At 38.8% G+C, this 22354-nt stretch overlaps 1 protein-coding gene across 1 annotated transcript; it reads right to left on the reverse strand.

Annotated features, from left to right (window-relative positions):
* Positions 1-1097: 1097 nt before the first annotated feature.
* On the reverse strand, positions 1098-18757 carry LOC311053188 (dnaJ homolog subfamily C member 11). Its single transcript, XM_084068639.1, has 16 exons — positions 18678-18757; positions 16282-16411; positions 15828-15901; positions 15485-15586; positions 15068-15196; positions 14511-14633; positions 13514-13587; positions 12684-12873; positions 12502-12587; positions 10705-10821; positions 6572-6727; positions 6333-6402; positions 5204-5261; positions 2624-2766; positions 2407-2536; positions 1098-1722 (listed from the first exon to the last, which is right to left on the reverse strand). The coding sequence occupies exons 1-16, from the start codon at positions 18747-18749 to the stop codon at positions 1697-1699; spliced, it is 1680 nt and encodes a 559-aa protein (XP_083924765.1). The 5' UTR covers positions 18750-18757; the 3' UTR covers positions 1098-1696.
* Between the last annotated feature and the right edge of the window lie 3597 nt (positions 18758-22354).

Below are 22354 nucleotides of genomic sequence, written 5' to 3' on the forward strand. Positions count from 1 at the left end.
GAGGAGAAATGCTTGTTTTTTTATGTGGTTGGACTCGACAAATAAACATTTCTTATCAGCTTCACCTCGACTGGATATATATTATTTCCATAACAATTCAAGTCTCCATGTGGTGACTAATCGATAGAAAAAATACATTTTGGGGGTGAACTATCCCTTTAAAGTCATCCACATATTTTCTTTGGATATTTACAGTCACCACTTTATCAAGACACAATTAGTGCTACCCTCTCAAAAACCTATTAAACCTGAGATTGATTCCTTTAAGAATGGAAAGGTCACAACATTTAATCTCAAGGTTTTATAATTTATTAACATTTGCCAACAAATCAAGGACTATAATTCAAGCATGAGGTATTGCATTATGGAAAATTGGACAAACTTATGATATAAGCAAGCCATCTATTTGTGTAAAGAAACACAATATAAAATCATGCAAATGATACACATGATGCAAATCATTTGTAATAACATTAACCCTCAGTATGTCATTACATTTACAGTACATGTAATAACACAGAAGGTACACATTGATACCTATATTGGAACGGCCCAAAAATCACTTTGTTGGTAAAATCATGTTAGGAACAGTAGAGCTTGAATGTATTTTAAAATGCAATCTCAGAACATAATTATCCATGGCTTTTGGTTTTAGGGGCTTGTACATTGTGTCTCCGAGTATATGCAGATTAGTTTTCTGAAAAATAATCTCTTGTATTCTTCTGAACAAGATTAAAGAACAACTAACCATCTTAAAAACATTGAGTTTAGAGAAATTATGGGAACAACAAAATTACACCTTTCCAGCCTGAATTCTTTAAACAAACTTTGTGTGTGTGTGTATGCACAAGTTCAGATACGTTCTTTTTGTGGAATCAGGCTGTATTTGGGATTGAGGGCTTTAATGAAGGTGCACATTTGGGGTAGGGTCAGGGCTTTATATCATTGTTCATTTTTACAGGTTATGCCAATGATAAGCTGCCATACATTCGTAAGCTTCCTGTATTGTGATGCTAACTTAGCGTCCTTCTGATTTAGTGTTTATTGCAAAGGCACACCTACTTTTCTTAAGAAAATAAAGAAAACAAAAAACAATATGGAAGAATGATGTTTAATAATATGGCAAATATACAGAGGTGCATTCATGTCTTCAATCACATAGGCACTGCAGTGTTGTGTACAACAGAACTTAACCATACATTACAAGCCATATCAAAAATAAATGGGTACTGAGGAGAATAAAAGACCCATGGAATAACATCGTTATTGATTTTGGTGACATGAACCCTAGCTTCCCTATTCTGGGCCAACCAAACATTCGGCGAAAATAGCAGATCTACAAGCTCGACGATTATGAGCTAGTAGATCGTTTTTTTCAGCGAAGAGATTTGTTGTAGAGGGGAAAAAAAGGAACGGACCAAGTATAGACCCTTGGGGACATCGATCAACTTACGTATATAGGGTTCAATAAGCTAAAGGGGGCAACATCGTTGTACAATGATCATTAAATCACAAACAACCCAGTATGTGATGTTTTGTCTCTGCATTTAGACAATATCAAGACAAAATGAAAACGCATGTCGTCTTGGGAACGAGGACTTCAGTCCATGATGTGTCTAAAATAAGAGTTGATCCATCTTGTGTCAAACAGTCCGCATAGCGACGTGTCTGTTTGTTCAGTTCAGTGGAGGAGCTCTTAAGTGTCGGCGTCAATCCTGTGAGCTGTACGATGGGAGCAGTAAGAGATATCACAGTTAGTACAAGGCTAAAGCCCCAACAATTGATGTGTAATTTAGCTGAATGTATATGGACAGCTGTGTTTCAAACTGGAGGGAGAATTGGATGCACACAAATGCATCCATCTACTAGAGCACCATTTTACTCCCGTTGTCAATAAGACTTGGAACATAATAAACAACAACAATCCTGCCCTGAATGTTGCAACCTTTGTGAATGTCCCATTTATAACCGTTGCCCTGGGAAACAAGCATAGATAAAACGTTGGAGAAACGTCTCTTAATTAGCTAAGCCAACAAGAAACAGGTTTCACATGTCTCCTGGCAACAATAGACTGTTGAAATCGTTTGACTCTATAGGGCAGGTCGCATACTCCAGTGGGTACGTTTTTCTGGATAAGTCTCAATCAAAATTGCTATCCAGCTTCTGTGTGTCACTACACAACAGTATATTTGCCACTCAATACTCCATGGGCAATGGAGATTCACCATGCCCCAACACTGGACTCTTTTAAGGCTGCCTTGAAAAGACACCTATTCTCTCAGGCTTATGGCAAATAGTTGTTTGTTTGTTGGTTGCTCATTGTATTTGATGTAAAGCGTCCTTGGGTTCATGAAAGGCGCTATATAAATTCAAGCTATTATTATTATTACGGTGTGTGTGACTTACATTGCTTGGGTATCCTGAGTGGTTCCATGTCGCCTGACAGGACTTGATGCATGACTCCACGGAACTGGTACAGCACCTTTAGACTCTTCTCCTCGCCCACACAGGGGTCATAGAACCCTGGGAGTCCGCACTACAAAGACAAGGTGCGGTCAGACACCAGCAGCACAATGAGAGAAGCGCATACTGAAGCCGATAAGCGTGTGGTGTGTGAACATACCTTTGTAGCCTCCGTGAGGATGAGCTTGGAGTCTTTGACCAGACACTGCAGTGGCACGGTCACGTCGATGACCCTGGCCCGTTCGTGTTTCCTACTGTTGTCCGTCACAAACTTGCCGTACCAAGCATTGAGGATGATGAGGCCTAACCCAGGAAAATAAGGAATACTGTAGATTCTTCATGTTACACAGACTGGAGAAATCTCCACAAAATACAATGAAAAAGCAGCTTGGTGACCAAAACAGCTTGGTGACCATTGATTATAGAAGGCTCTTTGATCTTGTCATATTTAGGCCTGTCACAATTATTACACAATCGTCTAATCGCAATTATTTCAGATGATCACAATTATTTTGCATAATCGCCATTAATCGTTTCCATATTGACAAATGTTCATATCAAATATATTAAAAAAAGCAGAAATATCAGATCTACAAGCTTACAACACGTCACGTCAGCTATTTATTTGATTAAATGTTAGATGGTTATTTGTCATATCTGCCCTGTGCACTTTTTTGATTACAAAGACAGAAACAGAAATGTAATTTCTCTTATGTGCAATGCCAAAAACACAATTAAATCGTTAATCGCAATTATTTGTGTGACAATCGTCAACTTACATGTTGTAATTGTGACAGCCCTATATTACATAGATGTTTACCACATGAATCCTAGCCCCCTACTCTGGGGCGACACTTCGGCGAAAATTTCAGATCACAACATGAGCTCACAACGTTTCAACAAAATTGGAACTGGACCGCCACAAGCTGATAAATTACATTTATGGGGTTCTCTCTCCTGATTAGATAAAATTGGCAATGTATTTTCTGTTTACTCAGAGGTGGGGAGACCCCTTTTACTGAACAAACACTATAGCAGTGATTGGAATATAGAACTGAATATAGAGTTTTAACTTTTGAACAAAAACTTTTTGTTCTGTATTAAAATGAAGTTGAGCAGGTGTGTGTCATTATACATCGTTAACAGCGGCATGACAAGTCCCATCATCTCTGGGAACCTATTAAATCCAGTCAAAGTGACATGGAGGACAGGTGGTATGAGCTAATTATCAGTTGTTACACAACCTCAGGTGAAAATGAAGCTGTCAGGAGAGAGCTTTTTGATAACACACAGCCGCTCCAAAAGCTATTTACACCACTCTGTGAAATGAAAAACGTTTTCAATGATCTCACTAGTAACTGCTTTTGGTCACATGGGGTTACAGACAGTTACAAACATAACTCTTATCACAGCATAATCTGCCAGTGTCCACAGAGCTATTCTTACTGTGTCAATGGAGAATGTCTGTCAATAGATTAACCACTTTCAAACTGTCATTATAGGCGAACATTTTACACATTTTCTAAAAGATTTCACTTGAATTGCAGGCATGCAAACAGCCCCGAGGTGAAAAAGGTGACAACATGTTGTTTTCTTTCGGGTCAGGTGTCACACAATTGCCCTATTTGGGTTCAAAAAGGTGACTGTAGCTGAAAAGTGACACTTTTGCATGCCTGGAATTGAAAAAAAATGCTAAAAAAACTATCTACAAGCTCACCGCTTGTCACGATGCGTTTGGTTTTGGGGTGAATTTGACTATTTTTCCTACAATCTACTAGGGCTGCATGGTTGTGGCTAAAATTATAATACTGATTCTTTTTACTTAGTATTATAATGACGAGTATTAGTAGTGATAATCTTTGGTAGAAAAAGATATAATTGTTTTGATCAGTATTACTGTATGCTGTATCTGTGGCCAAATGTATTTGATCTCTGTCAGACAAGGGACCTGGAGATGGTTTGTACAATGTTCTGGTTCTCACAGACCAGCTCTGGCTCTGACCAAATCATTTTAATTAACTAACTAGCAAGTTTTACCATTACATAATTGTGAAACATGAAATCCTATTTTTGTAGTTGGGGGTCGTTTTCATACATTTCTCTGCTGGTAGTGATTAGCAACTTTATAAATACAGTACACAGAAATCAGTTTGCCCAGCGTTGCTGGGGTTATTGCGCTGACAACGCGTTGCTTCAATAAAGAGTAGATCAGTGTGTTAAGTGGTTGAAATAGGCTCTCCCTCGCTTCCACCTCACTCAATGCTAGGTCGGGTTTTGTAATTTCACACATTGGCAGAATCCACTTTCTTTACATTTATTTGTGTGCTAAAGGTGTGACTTTTATACCTGTTTCACTATGCAATGCAACTCAATTGGGAGAATATCCAATATTATATGATCATAATTTTTTTATCTACAGAGCAACTATTGAAGATTTCTCACCAATATTTGGAGTTACATCATGGCACTGTAACTACGCAACCCAAACTTCAACCAAAAGTTTAATTATGCTTTAAAGATCAAAAGGAAACGTGTCTTCAGTGGAGGAAGGATTTGCAGATTTATCTCAGGAATAACTAACGGTTTGTGTTGAACACTATTCAAACAAGTCACAGCTTCAAAGTAATTTGTTTGCTAAAAAACATGTATCCACTGTAATAATTGAGAAACAAAAACTATGCAGTTTTCCAGGAATAAGCCTTTTCCCTGCATGTCTGGTCATACATAGGGATCATCTTACCCATTCTAGACTCCTCTGCTTCAATAATCCTGCGTACGGACTCCTGCATCAGTAAAACCTGCACAGAGAACAGACAAATGAAAACAAACACCTACAATACAACTCCATGTGAACCGTGCTTTGTTTAGGCTTTGTTCGGTCTGCAGGCAAATCCAATTGGTTTCTCAAATGTGATCTTTAGGACTGACTGTCCACTGTTATTTCCAAGTGATCAGATCAGATCAGATTGATCTATTCAGACATCGTCAACCTATCAGCATTGGTTGCTGTGGTAATATAACGACGTAATGACATAGTCACTCACATTTTTAAAAACTAGTGTCATACTTATTCTGTTCTTGTTCTCTACCCGTACTTGTATCCTTACTGAGGTGCTGCTATGACAACTGAATTCCCCTGGGGATCAATAAAAGGTCTATTCATCTAACTTCAATGATCAGCTGAACGTGACTTAGTGTCTGTTGACGAGGATGAGGCCTTGGCGTTTCTGACGTGTCTCTCTAATTGGCTGGTGCAGATTGGCCTTTCAAGCATGGAGGGAGATGAAACAGGTATGTGCATTTCAGTGGGATCATTATTAGCAGGAACAGACTGATGCGTACTTGATGCTGAACTGTAGCTTCCTCCATTGTAGTAGTTATGCAGTAGTTACGTTCATTACTATTTCTCATGTAGTATATATATATTTGTGGCATGTATTCAACCCATTAAGACCTGAGGCTGATTCTACAAATGTCTTAAAACAGTTTTCTGAAAATCTTGTGTTGCTAAATATCAGTGGTTCTCAAAGTGGTTTTCATGTGAAGGACCCTCAAAATTATATGTATTTGGCTAAAATGACACAGATGCTTTCCCAGTTTTAATGGGTTGAATACATAAATGCATTTACTCTTTATATATTAAATAGTGACTCATTACTAGTAAAGATAGTATTAGTAATGTCATAGGAAAAGGTTGTTTGCGAGGAGGATCACTGTGTCAGACTGGCTTAGTCCAGTCCAAATCTCCATCCACTTGCGTTAATTGTACACACACACACACACACACACACACACACACACACACACACAGTTCTGATGCAACACTCTAAATCGAGACTCTGGTTAAACGTGGTCCTAATTAGACTCACGGCCGACTCCGCCTCTTGTCTCTTCCTGGCGATGTCCGTGGATGAACTCTCTCGCTGCTTTTCCAAGTCTCTGGTGAGAGAGACGAGAATAAAAATCCAACATAAAAAAGGCGGAATTAAAATAAAGGGTCTCTCAAGATAACTCTGGTACAATAATATGCATAGAGCTAATTCCATTAATATTAAATAACCCCGATTTCTGAATATGAAACCGTTACATAAGGGATCCTTTTCCTTACTCTTCCTTTTGGGCGCGCACGTAAGGCCGGATAACAAGCCTCTGGATGGCGAGGTAGAAGACCAGCGGTCCCACTGTGGCGTAGAACACGGCGCTGGGCAGCAGCTGGTCCGTCAGGTGGATTGGGAAGAAATATGTCTGACTGGCTCTGTTTAACCTGCAGACAGGGAGGCGGGGGGTTTCTTTATTTAGTGCCTAATTTTCTCACAAATTAAAGAAGTTCAACACAAATCCAGACAGTCAAACACACACACACAAGCTTTACACCTTTCACCTGAACTTTAAAACCTTCTACCGGGCTAAAAACAATGGAACAAACCAAGCAGGCTTTCACACACAGCCCTGTTTAACCCCATTAAGACCTGAAGCCGATTCCACAAAATGTCTTCTAAATCCCAACAGTATTCTGAAAAACGTATGTTTCTATATCAGTGGTGCTCAAACTTTTTCATGTCAAGGACCCTAAAAAATGATATGTATTTGGCCGGCGACCCCCGTCTCAAAATGTTTTGTTCCAGGGACCCCCCAGAAGCAAAGAATAGAGTTAAAAATGTTCGCTTCAAACAATATATATTCAATGATTTGCACACATTTTCACGATTTTTCAAAAACAGCAGATCTACAAGCTCGTAGTGCGGCACTCGGTGCCGCGCTATGAGCTTGTATATCTGCTATTTTTGAATAGCCAAGGTGTAAAATAAGTGACACAGATGCGTTCCAGGTCTCAATGGGTTAAACGAGCCATTGACATCCCCCAGTTGAACCCTGGTGTAGTCCAAACAACCGCATTCTGGTCCATCCGTACCATTTGGTCACGGAGTGGTTCAAACTGAACCCTGGAGTGGTCCGTTTCTAGTGGGAACACCATTCTAACCAATGGCAGGAAACATGTATTGGTAGAAGACAAGCAATCACTTCTGTGTAGGACCGAAGCGTATTATTGCTTATTATTTTAACGATTTTTCGAAAGACACTTATCTTTTTTATTTTATCCACAAATCAACAAGCACATCACTTCTGTGCACCTGCTAGAGTTGAAGGGCCTTTGTTAAAATTTGTGGCAAGGGGACAAAGGGGAGGGGAGGAGTTTCAATGACGTGATGAGTCTTGTCAACGTTGCCAGATGCCTGGTTTCTGACTGACTGTCAGGTTTACAGAGGTATCGTCCAACGACTGGCCGTCAGAGCAGGTTGTAAAATAAAGCTCACAAAACAATATTTTTAAAACTGTTTACGGAGCAAACATGATGATGGAAATAATGATAGTGAAGCACTATCTGTCCCTTCTCTCCATCTGCTTTTTGTTAACATTTCATTTGATTTATTGTTTATTATTGCCAAGGACAGCGCACAATTAAAAGTAATTGCACCAGAGTAAGCTACAGTAGCATCTCATTTGCATCCGTTGTCCCTGGGACAAAAACAAAAACAACCACAAAACATCAATTACACTAACAGAAACATTACACTACATAACAGTCCAACAGTGTGAGGAAAAAGAATCAATATGACAAATATAATTAAAAAAAACAAGGCAATCATTGATGGTGACACATTTGTGCTGACTTTAGCCAAAGCTTGAAGCTGGTCTTAAACTCTGTAAAATGTCCTGAATTTCTAATGTTTGTGGATATCCATTTTCTCACTATTTTAACCCATTAAGACTGGGAAAGCATCTGTGTCATTTATTTTAGCTAAAAAGCATTATTTTGTACTCTGGCTATTCAAAAATAGCAGATATACAAGCTCATATAGCGCGTCACTTTGTGCCACGCTACGAGCTTGTAGATCTGCCATTTTTGAAAAATCTTGAAAATGTTTGAAAATCTTTGAATATATTATTTCAAAGTGAACATTTAAAACTAAAATCTTTGCTTCCGGGGGGTCCCTGGAACAAAATATTTTGAGATGGGGGTCGGCGGCCAAACACATAATTTTGGGGGTCCTTGACATGAAATAGTTTGAGCACCACTGAACAACAGAAGTTTTTCAGAAAACTGTTAGGATTTAGAAGACATTTGTAAGAATCGGCCTCAGGTCTTAACTCATTCTCTGCCAGACTTATTTCTGTCTGCGTGCCAGACTTATTTCTGGCAGTGATTTTCTTACCCTTTTCAAGTAGTCACAGAATATTTATCTCCATTATGATCGATCCCCTGATGGTTGCTAATCACTGAGGGTTATACTGTGTGGTTTCACAAATGTCAACGAGGTCATCGCGACCTCGTTGACATAAATTGTCTGCCTTTGAAAATAGCATGTCTTGACCAAAAATACATAGTAAAATCGGATCGGATCGGATCACGATATCTTGGGTTCTGTGTGAGGAAAACTAAATAGTTTTTTTTTTTTAATTACGTTTTTTACGTCAGTGGCAGCATTGGTAAACGGGAATAATTACGTTTTTTTTTACATCAGTGGCAGTAAATGAGTTAATGGGTTAACCGAGTAAGCAGACTGACCAGGGGCTGTCTTTCTGAACTGTGTTGCCCAGACAGACACCCCTGGTAGCTGCTCAAGGCCTAATGGCACCGCCACTGCCAGGGTAGACAGCATCTAAGACAAAAAAGTTTGAAAGACAGACACAAACTTTTTGTGCCCAAGGCACACCAAAGGGCATGTCAAACTCTAAAGTAAGTGTTATCACTTTTATCACTCTGTAGATGTCTATTTATTTTTTACTTATTTCATACTTTCACAGATTTTCAAAAAATAGCAAAACATTGCTACAAGGCCACATGTTATTTATTTATTTTACAATTTTCCTTTTTTGTGAAACAAAAAATAAATGAAAAAGAATTATGTTTTTCTAAGAGGTGGGGGTACGAGATTATGATTTTTTTTTTTTACATCAGACATACATCAAAGTAAAATTAATGAAAGTTATCACAACTGAGAAAATTGACAGGAGGAGGATGTAGCAGTTATGATAATCCCTTGGCTTTTTATTTAGTACTTTGAGGATTTGTAAAGTGGCTACACAAGCTTTAGTGTGGTCACACTTCAGCAGATGTTCAAACGTACCGTGCTACATGAAGCGTACAGTAGGCCTAATCTATCGCTTTAGGCTGTGGTTCTCAAACTTTTTCATGTCAAGACAAGGACCCAAAGTGATATGTATTTGGCCGGGGACCCACATCTGAAAAGGTTTTGTGCCAGGGACCCCCAGAAGAGAAGATATATGTCAAAAATAAAAAATCCAAATTATTAAAAAAAATAATTAAACATTCGATATTTTTCAAATATTTTCTAAAATAGCAAATGTACAAGCTCACAGCGCGGCACGAGCTTGTAGATCTGCTATTTTTGAATATCCAACATACAGTATAAATGGATATAGTGGTTAAAATGATTCTATGTTAACTACTTTAGCTGGGGACTGCCTGGAACCCCGACAAGGACCTCTGGGGGTCCCCAAAGCCCACTTTAAAAACCAATGGTTTATGGATTTGTACATTTAGGATGGATTTAAACATGTCCAGCATTTTCTGCTTTATTTCACAGTGACAATGAGTAGAGAGAAAGGAAAGGCAGGGGAGCAGATGACATGCAGAAAAGAGCCTCGGGTCAGATTCGACAAGGACTTGATATGATATATTATGCACTCGCTCTACCAGGTGGGAACAACAAACGTGGATTTAATTGAAAGACATGTCATTTGATTATTAAAATTGCTTAGGAATCCTATAAATCCTCGGAAGTGGGTATTACCAGGATTACATGCACATCCATGCACAATGTCTGATTTTCAACAGATGATGAAAATCTGGCGATGAAGGGCACAAAAACGCTGAGAAGATCAGAATATTCAAATTGTAACATAATCTAAAAATACTCTCTGATGTGCTCCAGATACAAATATCTACCACCACAACCATAACTAGATGGGACTCCATGGTTTCTCCAATTTCATCCAATTTCACTCTAAAGCCGGATTCATACTTCTTAGTTTGCACGACGGCGTGGCGCGCCGATGCATAAATTAGGCTCAACTTTTGGACCAATGATCGAAAAGCATTTGTGAACGTGAATCAGAAAAACAACTCGACATTCTGGTCTGAACCAAGGAGAAGGACTGTTAGGTGCTAAAGCATCTTAAACAAAAACGAAAGCAGAGCCGTTGAGATATGCTTACTTGATTTTGAGAGAGACCCCTTGCGGCACGCCGACACTGACGGTGGCGCCCAGGACGCTGTGTCGGCTGATCTTGGTTTCAGCACCATACTCCACTACAGTCCCAAAGAAGCCTGATCTGCAACACAGAGACACCGTAACTGCGCCTTTAAAAGGAGACCATACTACAATGTACAGAAATACTCTGTTAGACGTACAAGAATGGTATTCAGAATTTACTTGAGTAAAAGTATTGGCATCAAAATGTTCTTAAAGTAACAAAAGTTACTCATAAAAGTGCTCATTATGCAGAAATCTTCCATATCATGTTTTCATAATGTATAACATCAAATAGCAGATCTACAAGCTCACAGTGCATTGCAATGTGACGCGTTGTGAGCTTGTAGATCGGCTATCCGAAGTCTATATATTGTAGGGCTGAAGTGGTTAATGTATGTTTTGTAATAATATTTAAAATCTACAACTATAAACTAAAGTTGTCCAATAATTGTAGTGGAGTAAAAGTACTATATTTACCTCTGAGATGTAATGGAGTAGAAGTAAAAATATAGAAAATTGGAAATACTACAAAATTCTACTTAAGTACAGTACTTGAGTACATACTCTCCACCACTTGAAGAGACGCAGCACCTACAGCACCTACAATGCGTGGGGAGCCCTGTGAGTGGCTCCAAGTTTGTCTCTACCTAACTAAGTACTCCGTAACAAACACAAATCATGGCTGCCATTGCCAGAGGGCTGCAGAGGATACTTTTTAGCCCTAACTTGAGCCACAGGCAACAACACATGATCCGGGACTGATGCAAATCCTGGTGTGGCAGACTCCCAACCACACAAACATCCCTATTCCAAACTGAGAAGGCTGGTTGCACCAGAACACTTGAAGATCTAGTAGCAAAACTGATTGCTGTATTGACTCGCCAGTGGGGGCAATTAGTTCTGTAATCTGTACAAGCTCAAGAACATAATTAATAATCAGATTATGAAGTGTCACTTTTTTTTTTAAAGATATTTTTTGGCCTTTTCTGCCTTTATTGATAGTGTACAGTACATAGACAGGAATTGGGGAGAGAGAGACGGGGACTGACACGCAGCAAAGGTCGTCGGGATCGGGACTCAAACCAGCAACACGCTATCAGGCTGCAATGGAGCCTAGGTGTCCGGACCCGGCCTGAAGTGTCACTTTCAAATTCACCACATGAAAAAAATCTGCAAAAATAGCAGATCTACAAACAGCGACATGTTGTGAGCTTAAAGATCTTCTTTCTTGTTTTGCCAAAGAGATTTGGTGTAGAGTTAAAAAGGAGTAGGCCTACTATAGACCCCTGGGGACTCCGATCAATGAAGTATACAGGGTTTAAGTGGTTAAAGTTCCTTTCCAACAGCTATGTGTAGTACCACTCGCTCAATCGTCTAAAAAGTGTTGTGCTGTAGCAGTGGTTCTCAACATAGGTCCGACGACCCACATGATTTTTTTGGGGAGTCCCCAGATGACAGTGAAGTGACAATTTAAGGACTTTTAATACCTTTTTAATACCTACAAAACATTTTGAAAATAGCCGATTTACGAGCTTATAGATCTTTTATTTTCACAATATTTATCCGTGGAACCGAGTGAAACAAAATGTAATGCCTCAACTCCTACATTCCAAGTGCTTGTCAGGGTGGGGGGTCCCCAGTTCAAATATGATTATTATATGGTCATTTTAGGTGGCAGCCTGAAATGTTTGAGAACCACGAGTAGGAAGACCCTAAGTTTCCACAGCTAGCGTAGCCCCGGGGTTATAGGAACACATACTTTATAGATCCTTTGATCTTGGTTTGGTCATCATCCTGGAACTTGTACTGGTAACTCATCATGAAGAACGTGTGAGGTATGCCGAGCTGCACAGAGAACAAAGAGCAGTGGTTATAACTGAACTGAAGTTTCACGTCTTTATTATTAGAATAAAAAATGCAACGTCTTGTTGCCGAGCTGACCTGCACGGCGAAGGTAAAGTGTGTGCGCTTGGTGTCCCTGACGACGCTAGTGTTCATAGAGGACTGGACGCCCCAGCGCCATTGCAGGTAGCCCATGGTGTTCTTGTCTAGGTGACGGGCCAGCACGGTGGTGACGCCAGGACGCACCCCTCGGGATGAAAACTGGAGCCCGCACTGGGCGGTCAGGAAGCTGGTGGTGGATGGGGCACAAGCATTCCAAAATGTTAACAACTTAAAGCCAGGTCTATGCTTCGGGAAACAAAGGGAACGTGACGCAACACTTTCTTCAGCTGAAGATGCTTTTTTTTTTTTTGTTGAGTGACAGGTCGCAAGGCGCTTCATCATCAAAGCATAAATTATTAGGCTTAACTACGGTAGGCCTGTCACAATTATTACATAATCGTCTATTTTTTTTTTCTTTAGGTAATCGCAATTATTTATGCATAATCGTTTACATGTTGAAACATGTTCACACATTTTCAAATATGAAAAAAAGCTATCAGCTATTTCTGTTATTTTTACATGTATAAATTATTAAATATGGCCATAATGCCTTTGTATTTTTAAGTTATTTGTCATATCTGCCCTGTGCAATTTTAGATTTGTTTCATATGTTCCAGTGTTCAATGCCAAACACATAATTAAATCGTTAATCACAATTATTTGTGTGACAATTCATCGTCAACTTAAAGGCTTAACCACTTTCAACCTGGAGTCAACCTGCAGCGAACGTTTGGCAATGTGCAGGCTCACAACGCGCCGCGCAAATATTCTCATTGTCACAATATATATAAATATATACACACTTCTTTCCTCTCTTCTATACGTACCAGCGTGGTGTCAGGTTTCGGAATATCTTCAACCCCAAGAGAGGTCCGTGAGTATCTCCGGCACCGAGCTCAAGCTGTTTCAAAATGAACCACAGAGCACCAGAGAATGAATAGAAGGTCACATTTCTTTTTATGTGTGACATAGAGAAAGCAAGAGGGAGCAGACATGGAGCATTACAGCAGCTGTTTTCAAACCGTGGTTTGGAGACCTCCAGGGCTCTTTGAGGCAGTACCAGGGGGTCCCCAGCAAAATGTAATTAGATTCATTATTATTAATTATTACAGTTACAGTATGAGTGACTATTTAACAAAACGGTGTGTTTCAATATCACCACAACAAGTCTATTTCTCATGTACATTTAGACTATTTTTATTTAAACCAAATATCGCTTCATATCAGGGTTCCTTGGATAGAATAATTTGAATTGGGGGCTGATTAATGCAAAACTGAAGGTCTGTGATAAGAAACACTTTGAACACTGACTCCTGCATTACAGTATATATATATTACATACAATTTCAGTGTTTTTTAGCTCAAGACCCAAAAGAGAAATTAAATGTTTGCCCAGGGCCCAAACTAGTAAAAATGGCAGATCTACAAAGTTACTTTGTTTCGCGCTGCGTTGTGAGCTTGTAGATCTGCTATTTTCACTACTTCTAAAATCATTTTTTAAATCTATTTATGGAAATTATTAGATTTTATGATTATTTATTAACTGCTTTTGAAACATTTTGGAATCGTTTTTAATTGAGATGTTGTGATTTCTTTGTTTAAACTTTTTTTAATCTTTTGAAATACATTTCTTTAATGTAGGAAACCAAAAAAAAAAAAGATATTTACTCGCAACCCATAAAAATTGCTCCACGACCCAAACATGGGTCCCGACCTACTGTTTGAGAAACAGTGCATTACAGTACATAGAAAAACAGAAAAACTTTTCGTGTCAATGACTGCAGTGCGGACAGCACAAGGTTGAGTAGTACAATCAGTACTGACCTCCCCCCAGCCCTTTGCAGAGGTGACTCTTCTTAAGGCCAAGTTAATGTTTCCACCTCCGTTTCCATTGTGAGTTGACAGAGAGCCAGAAAGAATGGCCGTGTCTTTTGTGGTGAGAGGAGCCTGAAACAGACAAACGCACGCACATTCAGTAAGTGTCCTGATTCTGTACAAGGGAAGAGAGGTTCATCAACTTCAATGTTTTCAACCTGGCTCCCTACTTTATAACGGCAAAACTTTTTAAAAATAGTGAAAATAGCCAATCTACAAGCACACAACAAATCGCAGCGCATTGCGTTTTGGGCTTGTAGATTGGCTATTTACACTATTTGGCATATATCAAAGTATACAGGGCTTAAATGATTAAACGATTTCCCTCACAACTAACAGAAACTTGGCATACTGCAGGTTTGCACAGTCAGACCGGACAAACTTTCATAATAAACACATTCCCTGGCTCAAGCCCTTACTTCTATAGACGGTGATATGTGCATATTATCTCTATAGATTGTGATGTGTGCATCTTATCTCTATAGATTGTGATGTGAGCATCTTACCTCTATAGATTGTGATATGTGCATCTTGTTGATCTCAACGTGTGGGAGTCCACCACCGGCCACTTCCTCAAAGTCTTCTTCATAGCGATCAAAGAGGTCTGTGGCATCAATACCCACACTGATCATTCCCTGGAAGACAGACACTTTCATTCATTATTACAGCGGCAGGTTGAGGCTACGAGTACAACAGCTATCAGACTAATCGATTTAATAAATAGCAAATCTACAAGGTCACTACATGTCGCGATGCAACACTTTGTAAGTTTGTATATTGGCTATTTTATTTAAAAAAAACTCTATTGTGAATATTTGACTAATCAAAAAGTAATCGATACTATGATCAGTAAGAAATGTACCAATAAGTGCAGCCCAGATTGAGCCTTGTCACAGCCACTTATAACTACCCCGTCAACTCACCTTTGGATTGGTTCTTTGCTGAAGCCGTCGTTCCTCCCGCTCTCTCTGAAGACGCATATACTCGTCTCGGATCTCTGCCGGCGTTCGTCGTCTCTCCACCACCTGGTGAGGAGCAACTGTGTTGTTTCAGACTCTCAATATAATAGTGTTGTGGTGTATCAATATTTGAGCGTCACCTATTTTGTACCTTCATACTTAGTATTTTGTTATTATTATCAACTCAATACCTTCAAATGGACCGATGGTAATGACACAGATTACTGAATTAACATGTGTACAATGTTTACTTTGAAATCCCTTGACATAGGGGGAATGGAGTCAGAACGGTATCTAACAGATTTACCTCCCATCCTTCAACATCCAGTCCTCTCTTTCCATATATATCATAGATGGCCCGAGACTGTGGATCACTAAGAACTAGAGAGAAGAGAGACCATCATTAATGTCAGTAATAAATGCACAGCTTGCAGAGAAACAATGACATTTTGTTCTCAGTACTGTATATCCCATACAATAATAGCAAATGTTGCATTTCTATAGTCTTTCTCCAGAGCACTTTACATGTATATTACATTCACACACTGACGGCAGAGGAAACCATCCAAGGCACTATTGATCGTTGCAAAGTATTAGGCAAAAATGTAAACCGGAAAAGTTACATTTAAAATACTTTGTCTAAAAGGTCCGTTCATAAAAGTCCTTGCGGTCTTGTTTCCAACAAGGTCCTTGGTATTCAGTGTCTTGCTCAAGGACACTTTGAAAGAGTAGAACAACATGCATGAAGGCTTTTTTTTTACCTTCATAAGCTTGATGTACAAGGTTAAATAATTGCTCTGCTTGGGTCTTCAGCTCAGGATCGCGGTGTTTGTCCGGGTGGTACAGCATACACAACCGCCTATAAGCTGCCTTTAGCTCGTCCTGTGTCGCCTAAAGCACAATCGCAAAAACAGAAATCTTTTATCAAAAAAATATACCGCATGTCCTTGGCATATCCAATCCATAAGATTCCTCTGTGTAAATGTATCCATTTGAGAGTGTAACCAAATGGGTCCATTTGGTTACATTCATACACTCCTAAAGTTAAATGAACACAGCCATTTAAGTTCTATACATACACTCCATACATGTACAGTATGCATTTATTTGATCACAAGCTTTAATTTATAACTTGAGACAAACAGGTGGCAATGTTTTGTTTGTTTTTGTATGTAGAGTCAAAACTGAACTGTTAACATCACCAGTTTGCATAATAATATACACTATTATTCCTTCAGGTTAAAGCTGAAATCTGTAACATTTATGTCTGACCTGGGTCTGGGTTGCATGAGACATAATGTACATTTCTACCGCTCCTTCAAGGTAACCGCCTTCCATTCCGACATCCCACTACTCCGACTACGTGGCTTCCGCGTGCGGTTAGGGTTTGGGTTAGGTATAGGGTTAGTAACCGTCGGAAAGGCGACATGTCGGAAAGCCGACATGTAACCCTCATTCAAAAAGGAATCCCCACTTGTCCAGGCTTATGAGCTCCTACCTGACACAAGGGTCTAAATATATCAATAGAAGAGTAGGGAGACCACCTCCAACCATTGGAGATATAGAGGATATGCGCATGCTTAAAGTGAATGGCACATCGAGTGGCAAATCGAGTGGCAAAGAAACATGCAAAATGAGTTTAACATTGTTTAATGTTGTTTAATGCAATCAGACATGACTTTTCTGTTTGGATGCAGGGCTGTCAAGGCCAGAAAGTATTTTTTTGACACTCAGTAGGCCTTCCTGCATAACTTCCGGGTTTGATGATGATGTCACACGCATATCCTCTATACTAGTTAAAATGTATTAACATACTTGTACTCTACGATACAGATTGATTAAAATATTGGTTATGATAAGCCTACTATAACTTACTGTGACATTTGAAACTGATCACTAGTCACTAGATGTCTTGTTTTTGGTGTTCACTCTCCATTCCGACATCTCACCACTCCGACTAGTGGCTTCCGCGTGCGGTTAGGGTTAGGGTTAGGGTTAGGTATAGGGTTCGTCAACGTCGGAAAGGCGACATGTCGGAATGGAGAAATGCACCCCTTGTTTTTGCTTGGATGTTTTTTTTTTCTTTTCTTAGGAAGCCTAAGCCTTTTTTCAAGGACTACAGATGAAAAATAGCCTGGCTAATTCTGGCATTTTCTTTCCAAGTTTCAATTAATTTTGTTGTTGTTATAGTTACAGCCAACTATATATGAGTACACAAGACTAAACTTATTTTATGTTTTGGATCTTCAACAATGTAGCAGCAAAAACAAAAACAAAGAGACAATAAAATTGACAAATTGGCAGGTGTGACCATGTGATTAATTATCCCAGCACCTGTGTGCAAAATGTATGCATGCGTTCACTGAAGGATGTTTGCATGTGGGTTTGTGCTGCTGAGAAATGACATGGATGTGTCCGTGGGAATCTCGTGGGAACAGTACAGACGTTTTATTAAATACTACGTTTTCTGCGACAACTTTCAAATGGATGTCATCATCCTACATCATGGCAATGCTGTTAGGTGAGTAAAGTAAACACACGGAGTAACTCAAACGCCACCGGGTCACTCCTCCTCGAAAAATGCATGGAATGTTCTATATGGCTATGTTATGCTACATGCAACGTATATGGGCGAATATATCAGCCTTTCTGGGGCTTACACTAATGCATTGTAGTCTTTGTGGTGCTGCTATGTGTGTTTATTCATTTGCACTGTCTGTTAAGGTATACTGAAACTGAATGTATGCTGTATTTGACGTTAGCCGACGCGGCTAGCTGCTAAACGAGCTCCAACACTGACTTTAAGTTTCATAATAAGTTGCTCGCGGTGGTGTAAGAATCTGACATCTGTCATTCATGATTTTGACATTTGCTGCCCGTGCACCTCGAAAAGCTGCTCACACGCGAAGCCTCGACGACGTTACTTAGAGAACACGTTAAAAAACAATAGGTATTATTGGTTTTGTGTGACATTATGATCATAACCTCAGCTCAGTCACACAGACAGAGAATCAATGTCGAGGGTCACCACATAAACGTGTCGCTAGACTTCTGCTCTTAAACAGCGACGGATCCGCGCGATCAACGTTCCAAAATGATCATTACATTGATATGCATTCGTAGAATCATTAATGTCAAGGGTCGGTCGTTACGTTACCTCTCTCCTGACGTTTAGTAGAGAGTAATAATCATCATTATCAATCTCATCATCCTCCAAGGCGGGCGCCATGTTTACACCCTGTCATGTCTTTTTCTGCTGGTTGATATAAGGAGCTGCTGTGGTGGTTGCGTTGCAGCACTCCCCTCTGGTCTGGAGGAGTCTGGTGGAGATATGATTTACCTTCTTAGGATAATAACCTGCTTAGTGCTTACTAACAGTGGTGGTAAAAGTACTCAGATTTTTTTTTTACATAAATAAAAGTATCAATACTGCAATGTAGAAATACTCTGTTGCAAGTAAAAAGTCCGGAATTCAAAATTTACTTGAGTAAAAAAGTACAAAAGTATTTGTTTAAAAATGTAGTCAGAGTACCAAAAGTAGAAAGTAGTCTACTCATTATGCAGCATGTCCCATTTCATGTCCTATTTCATGTCCCATTTCACAAGTTCAAAACATATGAAAAAAATCTTTTGAAAGTAGCCGATCTACAAGCTCACAATGCATCACATCGTGAGCTTGTAGATCTGCTATTTTCAAATGGCCGAAAAATATAGCTGTGGTTAGTGTTTTGTAATCATAATCCAAATCTACAAAGTAACTGGTAAATAAAGTTTTCTAATAATTGTAGTGGAGTAAAAAGTACAATATTTGACTCTGAGATGAAGTGGAGTAAAAGTATAACAAATTGGAAATACGCCAGTAAAGTAAAACTACCTCAAAATTGTACTTAAGTACAGCACTTGAGTGAATGTAATTAGTTACTTTCCACCACTGTCATTTACCGATTAGGATAATAACCTGCTTACTAATATTTTGGCTTTCGAATTCTGTAGAAGTAACCACAGCATAATGTGTGTAATATGAATCTATTGATGACATCTTTAGAATGTGAAATGTGAGCTTAAAGCAATGAATGGATCTGAGAACCTTTTTAAAGAATGTCAACGTTATTAAACTGTGATGGAAAAAGAGGAGAAATATCGCAGATCAGGCTCTCATGAGGGTTTAGAATTTCAAAAAGGCTTTATTAAAACAGACTAGAACACCAAATGCGTATTGGCTTACGCCTTAATCAGGGTGTCTGAATATTAATATGTCCTTTTTTTATGACAAACTTAAAACCAATTCACCCTTTTCTTGGCTGTAGCCTATACCGGTGTTTTGGACTCGAAAGTTAAAACATGCGCAGTGGTTGCGCAGTGGTTCCTTGTTGGTTACGTTATTTACACTTGCTGTTGTTTACTGTATGATTGTACATTTAAACATTGTAGGCTACTATCAAAACCTCATTCTAGGGCAAGTCCCGTGAGGTTTCACAACATAACATTTGTTCATGTTTGGGAGTGATAAAGTTACATCTGTTGTATTTGAAAGAACTGGAGGTAGGAATAACATATCTTAAAGGTTTACAGATCTTGTGGTTCTTACGATAAACGTGTATATTTTACAGAACCTGTTGAATCCCAAACTTGTCACGTACTGGGGATACACCCATACCTGGGAGGTAGGGAGTTGGGCTTGCCAGTGTTTTTTTGTTTGTTTGTTTTTCATCAAAATGATGGTTGATTGAAGATGTTTTATGTATTAAGTGATACTTGATATCACACGTGATACTTACATCGTAAATATTTATGCAATTTGTTCTGGTGGTTCATATATGATTATGTACCTGCTCCTGTGATTTTTGAAGTAATACCGATATGTCCTGTGATGTATTTTAGAGGTTCCTGATGAACAGAACCTGGTGAACCCAAGCTTAATTTCTACCTGCTGGGCATACACTTTAGAACTACTATAGGAGATAGGAAGTTGATTAATGGTTCATTGTGTCTGTTCCAAGTATTATGTACTGTATTTTAGGCTGATCCTGTTTTACACTGGCTGTGATCAACAGGGAAGCCACTGCTTTTCCTCCTAAATTTCATAGTTGTGCTATTATCTCGTGCCTCCTTGTGTACAGGTTTTTCTTAATTATTTGAGCTGTGACCCTTGCTTTTAACCCTGCCCCCTCTCTATTGCAGTGTGTCTTTAACAAAGTATGCAGTGTTTTCCATACAGAGTGCAGTGCTTTTATCTATAGTGTACAGTGATTTTCACACAGTGAGCAGTATGCTTAGACTAACCTTGTGTGCAGTGTTTCATCCTGCCTCGCCAGATAGTTGGCTCTTAATCCTTACCGTACTTTTTTTTAAATATAAATATTTTTATTGGAGAATAACAATTTTATTATACAGCTCTCCATAGATTTATTTTTATTTTTTAAATAAGACATTGACAACAATTGGCATTTTATAGTCCTTGGCTCGTATGTTTGTTCGGTATTTCATGTAGTGTAGTGTTGAATACGAAGTGTAATTTGAGTTTTTATAGAAAAGCCTCTGTCACTCCTCCTTTAATGGGACACCTATATGGGGATATTGTAAGTTAAAACGAGTAGACTAAATGTATTTGGGTCTCTCCCCTTAACCACTTAAACCCCAGCATCGGTATTGTTGGGACAACGCATTGTTAGCTTGTCGATCTGCTATTTTCGGCGAAAGCTACCCCCACAATAACAGTAAACAGAAAACAGAAAACTAGTATTGAGCCCTGAGGGACTCCGGTTACCCATATGGGGTTTAAGTGGTTAAAGATAGTGGGGTAGTCATCATATCAGGTCAATTCAAACTACTGCTAGTACTGGTCACATAGATATCATTTCACTTTCCTGACCCCTCTTCATTCCATTTCTTTTTCTGCATCTTTTTCTTTTCATTTAAGATTTTATTATTATTTCATCTCCGCTTTAGCCATAGTTCTCTTTTCCCTTCCTCGTTAAATTTAGACATCTGTCAAACGTCTCTGAGCACTTTGTCGCCTCCTTGTGGCTTGGGTGACTGACAAAAAGTATTCTCATTTGATATTCATGTTTTTATAATGTGCTACCTAATGAGATCTGTTGAAAACAGGCACTGAAACTGGAGGAAGGTGAAAGTAGGTAACACAAAGTTAACCACTTAATTCCTATATGCTTCGTCATATGACGAATAACAAATAGATCTGCACTTAAAATAGCAGATCTACAAGCTTACAATGTGTCACGCTGCAACATGTTGTGAGCTTCAGATCTGCTGTTTTTGAGAATTCTTGAATTGTTTTTCCCATAATGACATGCCCAAGGGACTGTCTTTTGATGTTTCTTTTCTTTTCTTTCCATTTCTTTATTGACACATTTTGTGAATATAAGTAGGATTTATGACATAGAACATCAGACCTTTATTGATCCCACAGGGGAAATGCAGTTGCCAAAGGCAGTACAGCAGTTAGAAACACAAAAAGGAGATACAGCTATGGGCAGCAACAAGAAACTAATGGTATAATAAAGATGCAAAAAGCTAGAGGGAGAGAGAGAGAAAAAAAAACAGTATTGATACAATATACAGCATTAAAATATCAGTACAGCATTGTCATATAAATGGATGTTAGGACAGCAATGTTTGGGAAAATAATATATATATATATATATATATATATATATATATATATATATATATATATATATATATATATATATATATATATATATATATATATATCAAATTGTGTTGGTAGCTTGTAGATCAGTCTTGTTTTGCAGCCAACTCCGTCGTACTACAAGGGGCTTTATGCTACATTCCAATCCCATGAGATAATGT

This window comes from Gymnoscopelus microlampas (genome assembly GCF_963454915.1).
Source record: "Gymnoscopelus microlampas genome assembly, chromosome: 10".
Lineage (NCBI taxonomy): Eukaryota > Metazoa > Chordata > Actinopteri > Myctophiformes > Myctophidae > Gymnoscopelus > Gymnoscopelus microlampas.

What these genes read in the sequence shown, in the direction of transcription:
- LOC311053188 (XM_084068639.1), bottom strand. Translation starts at nt 18,749, where the DNA reads ATGGCGCCCGCCTTGGAGGATGATGAGATTGATAATGATGATTATTAC. An exon ending in TGTACATCAAGCTTATGAAG is followed by an intron (nt 15,902 to 16,281) that starts GTAAAAAAAAAG and finishes TCTTCTCTCTAG; the next exon opens with TTCTTAGTGATCCACAGTCT. An exon ending in TGGATGTTGAAGGATGGGAG is followed by an intron (nt 15,587 to 15,827) that starts GTAAATCTGTTA and finishes GCTCCTCACCAG; the next exon opens with GTGGTGGAGAGACGACGAAC.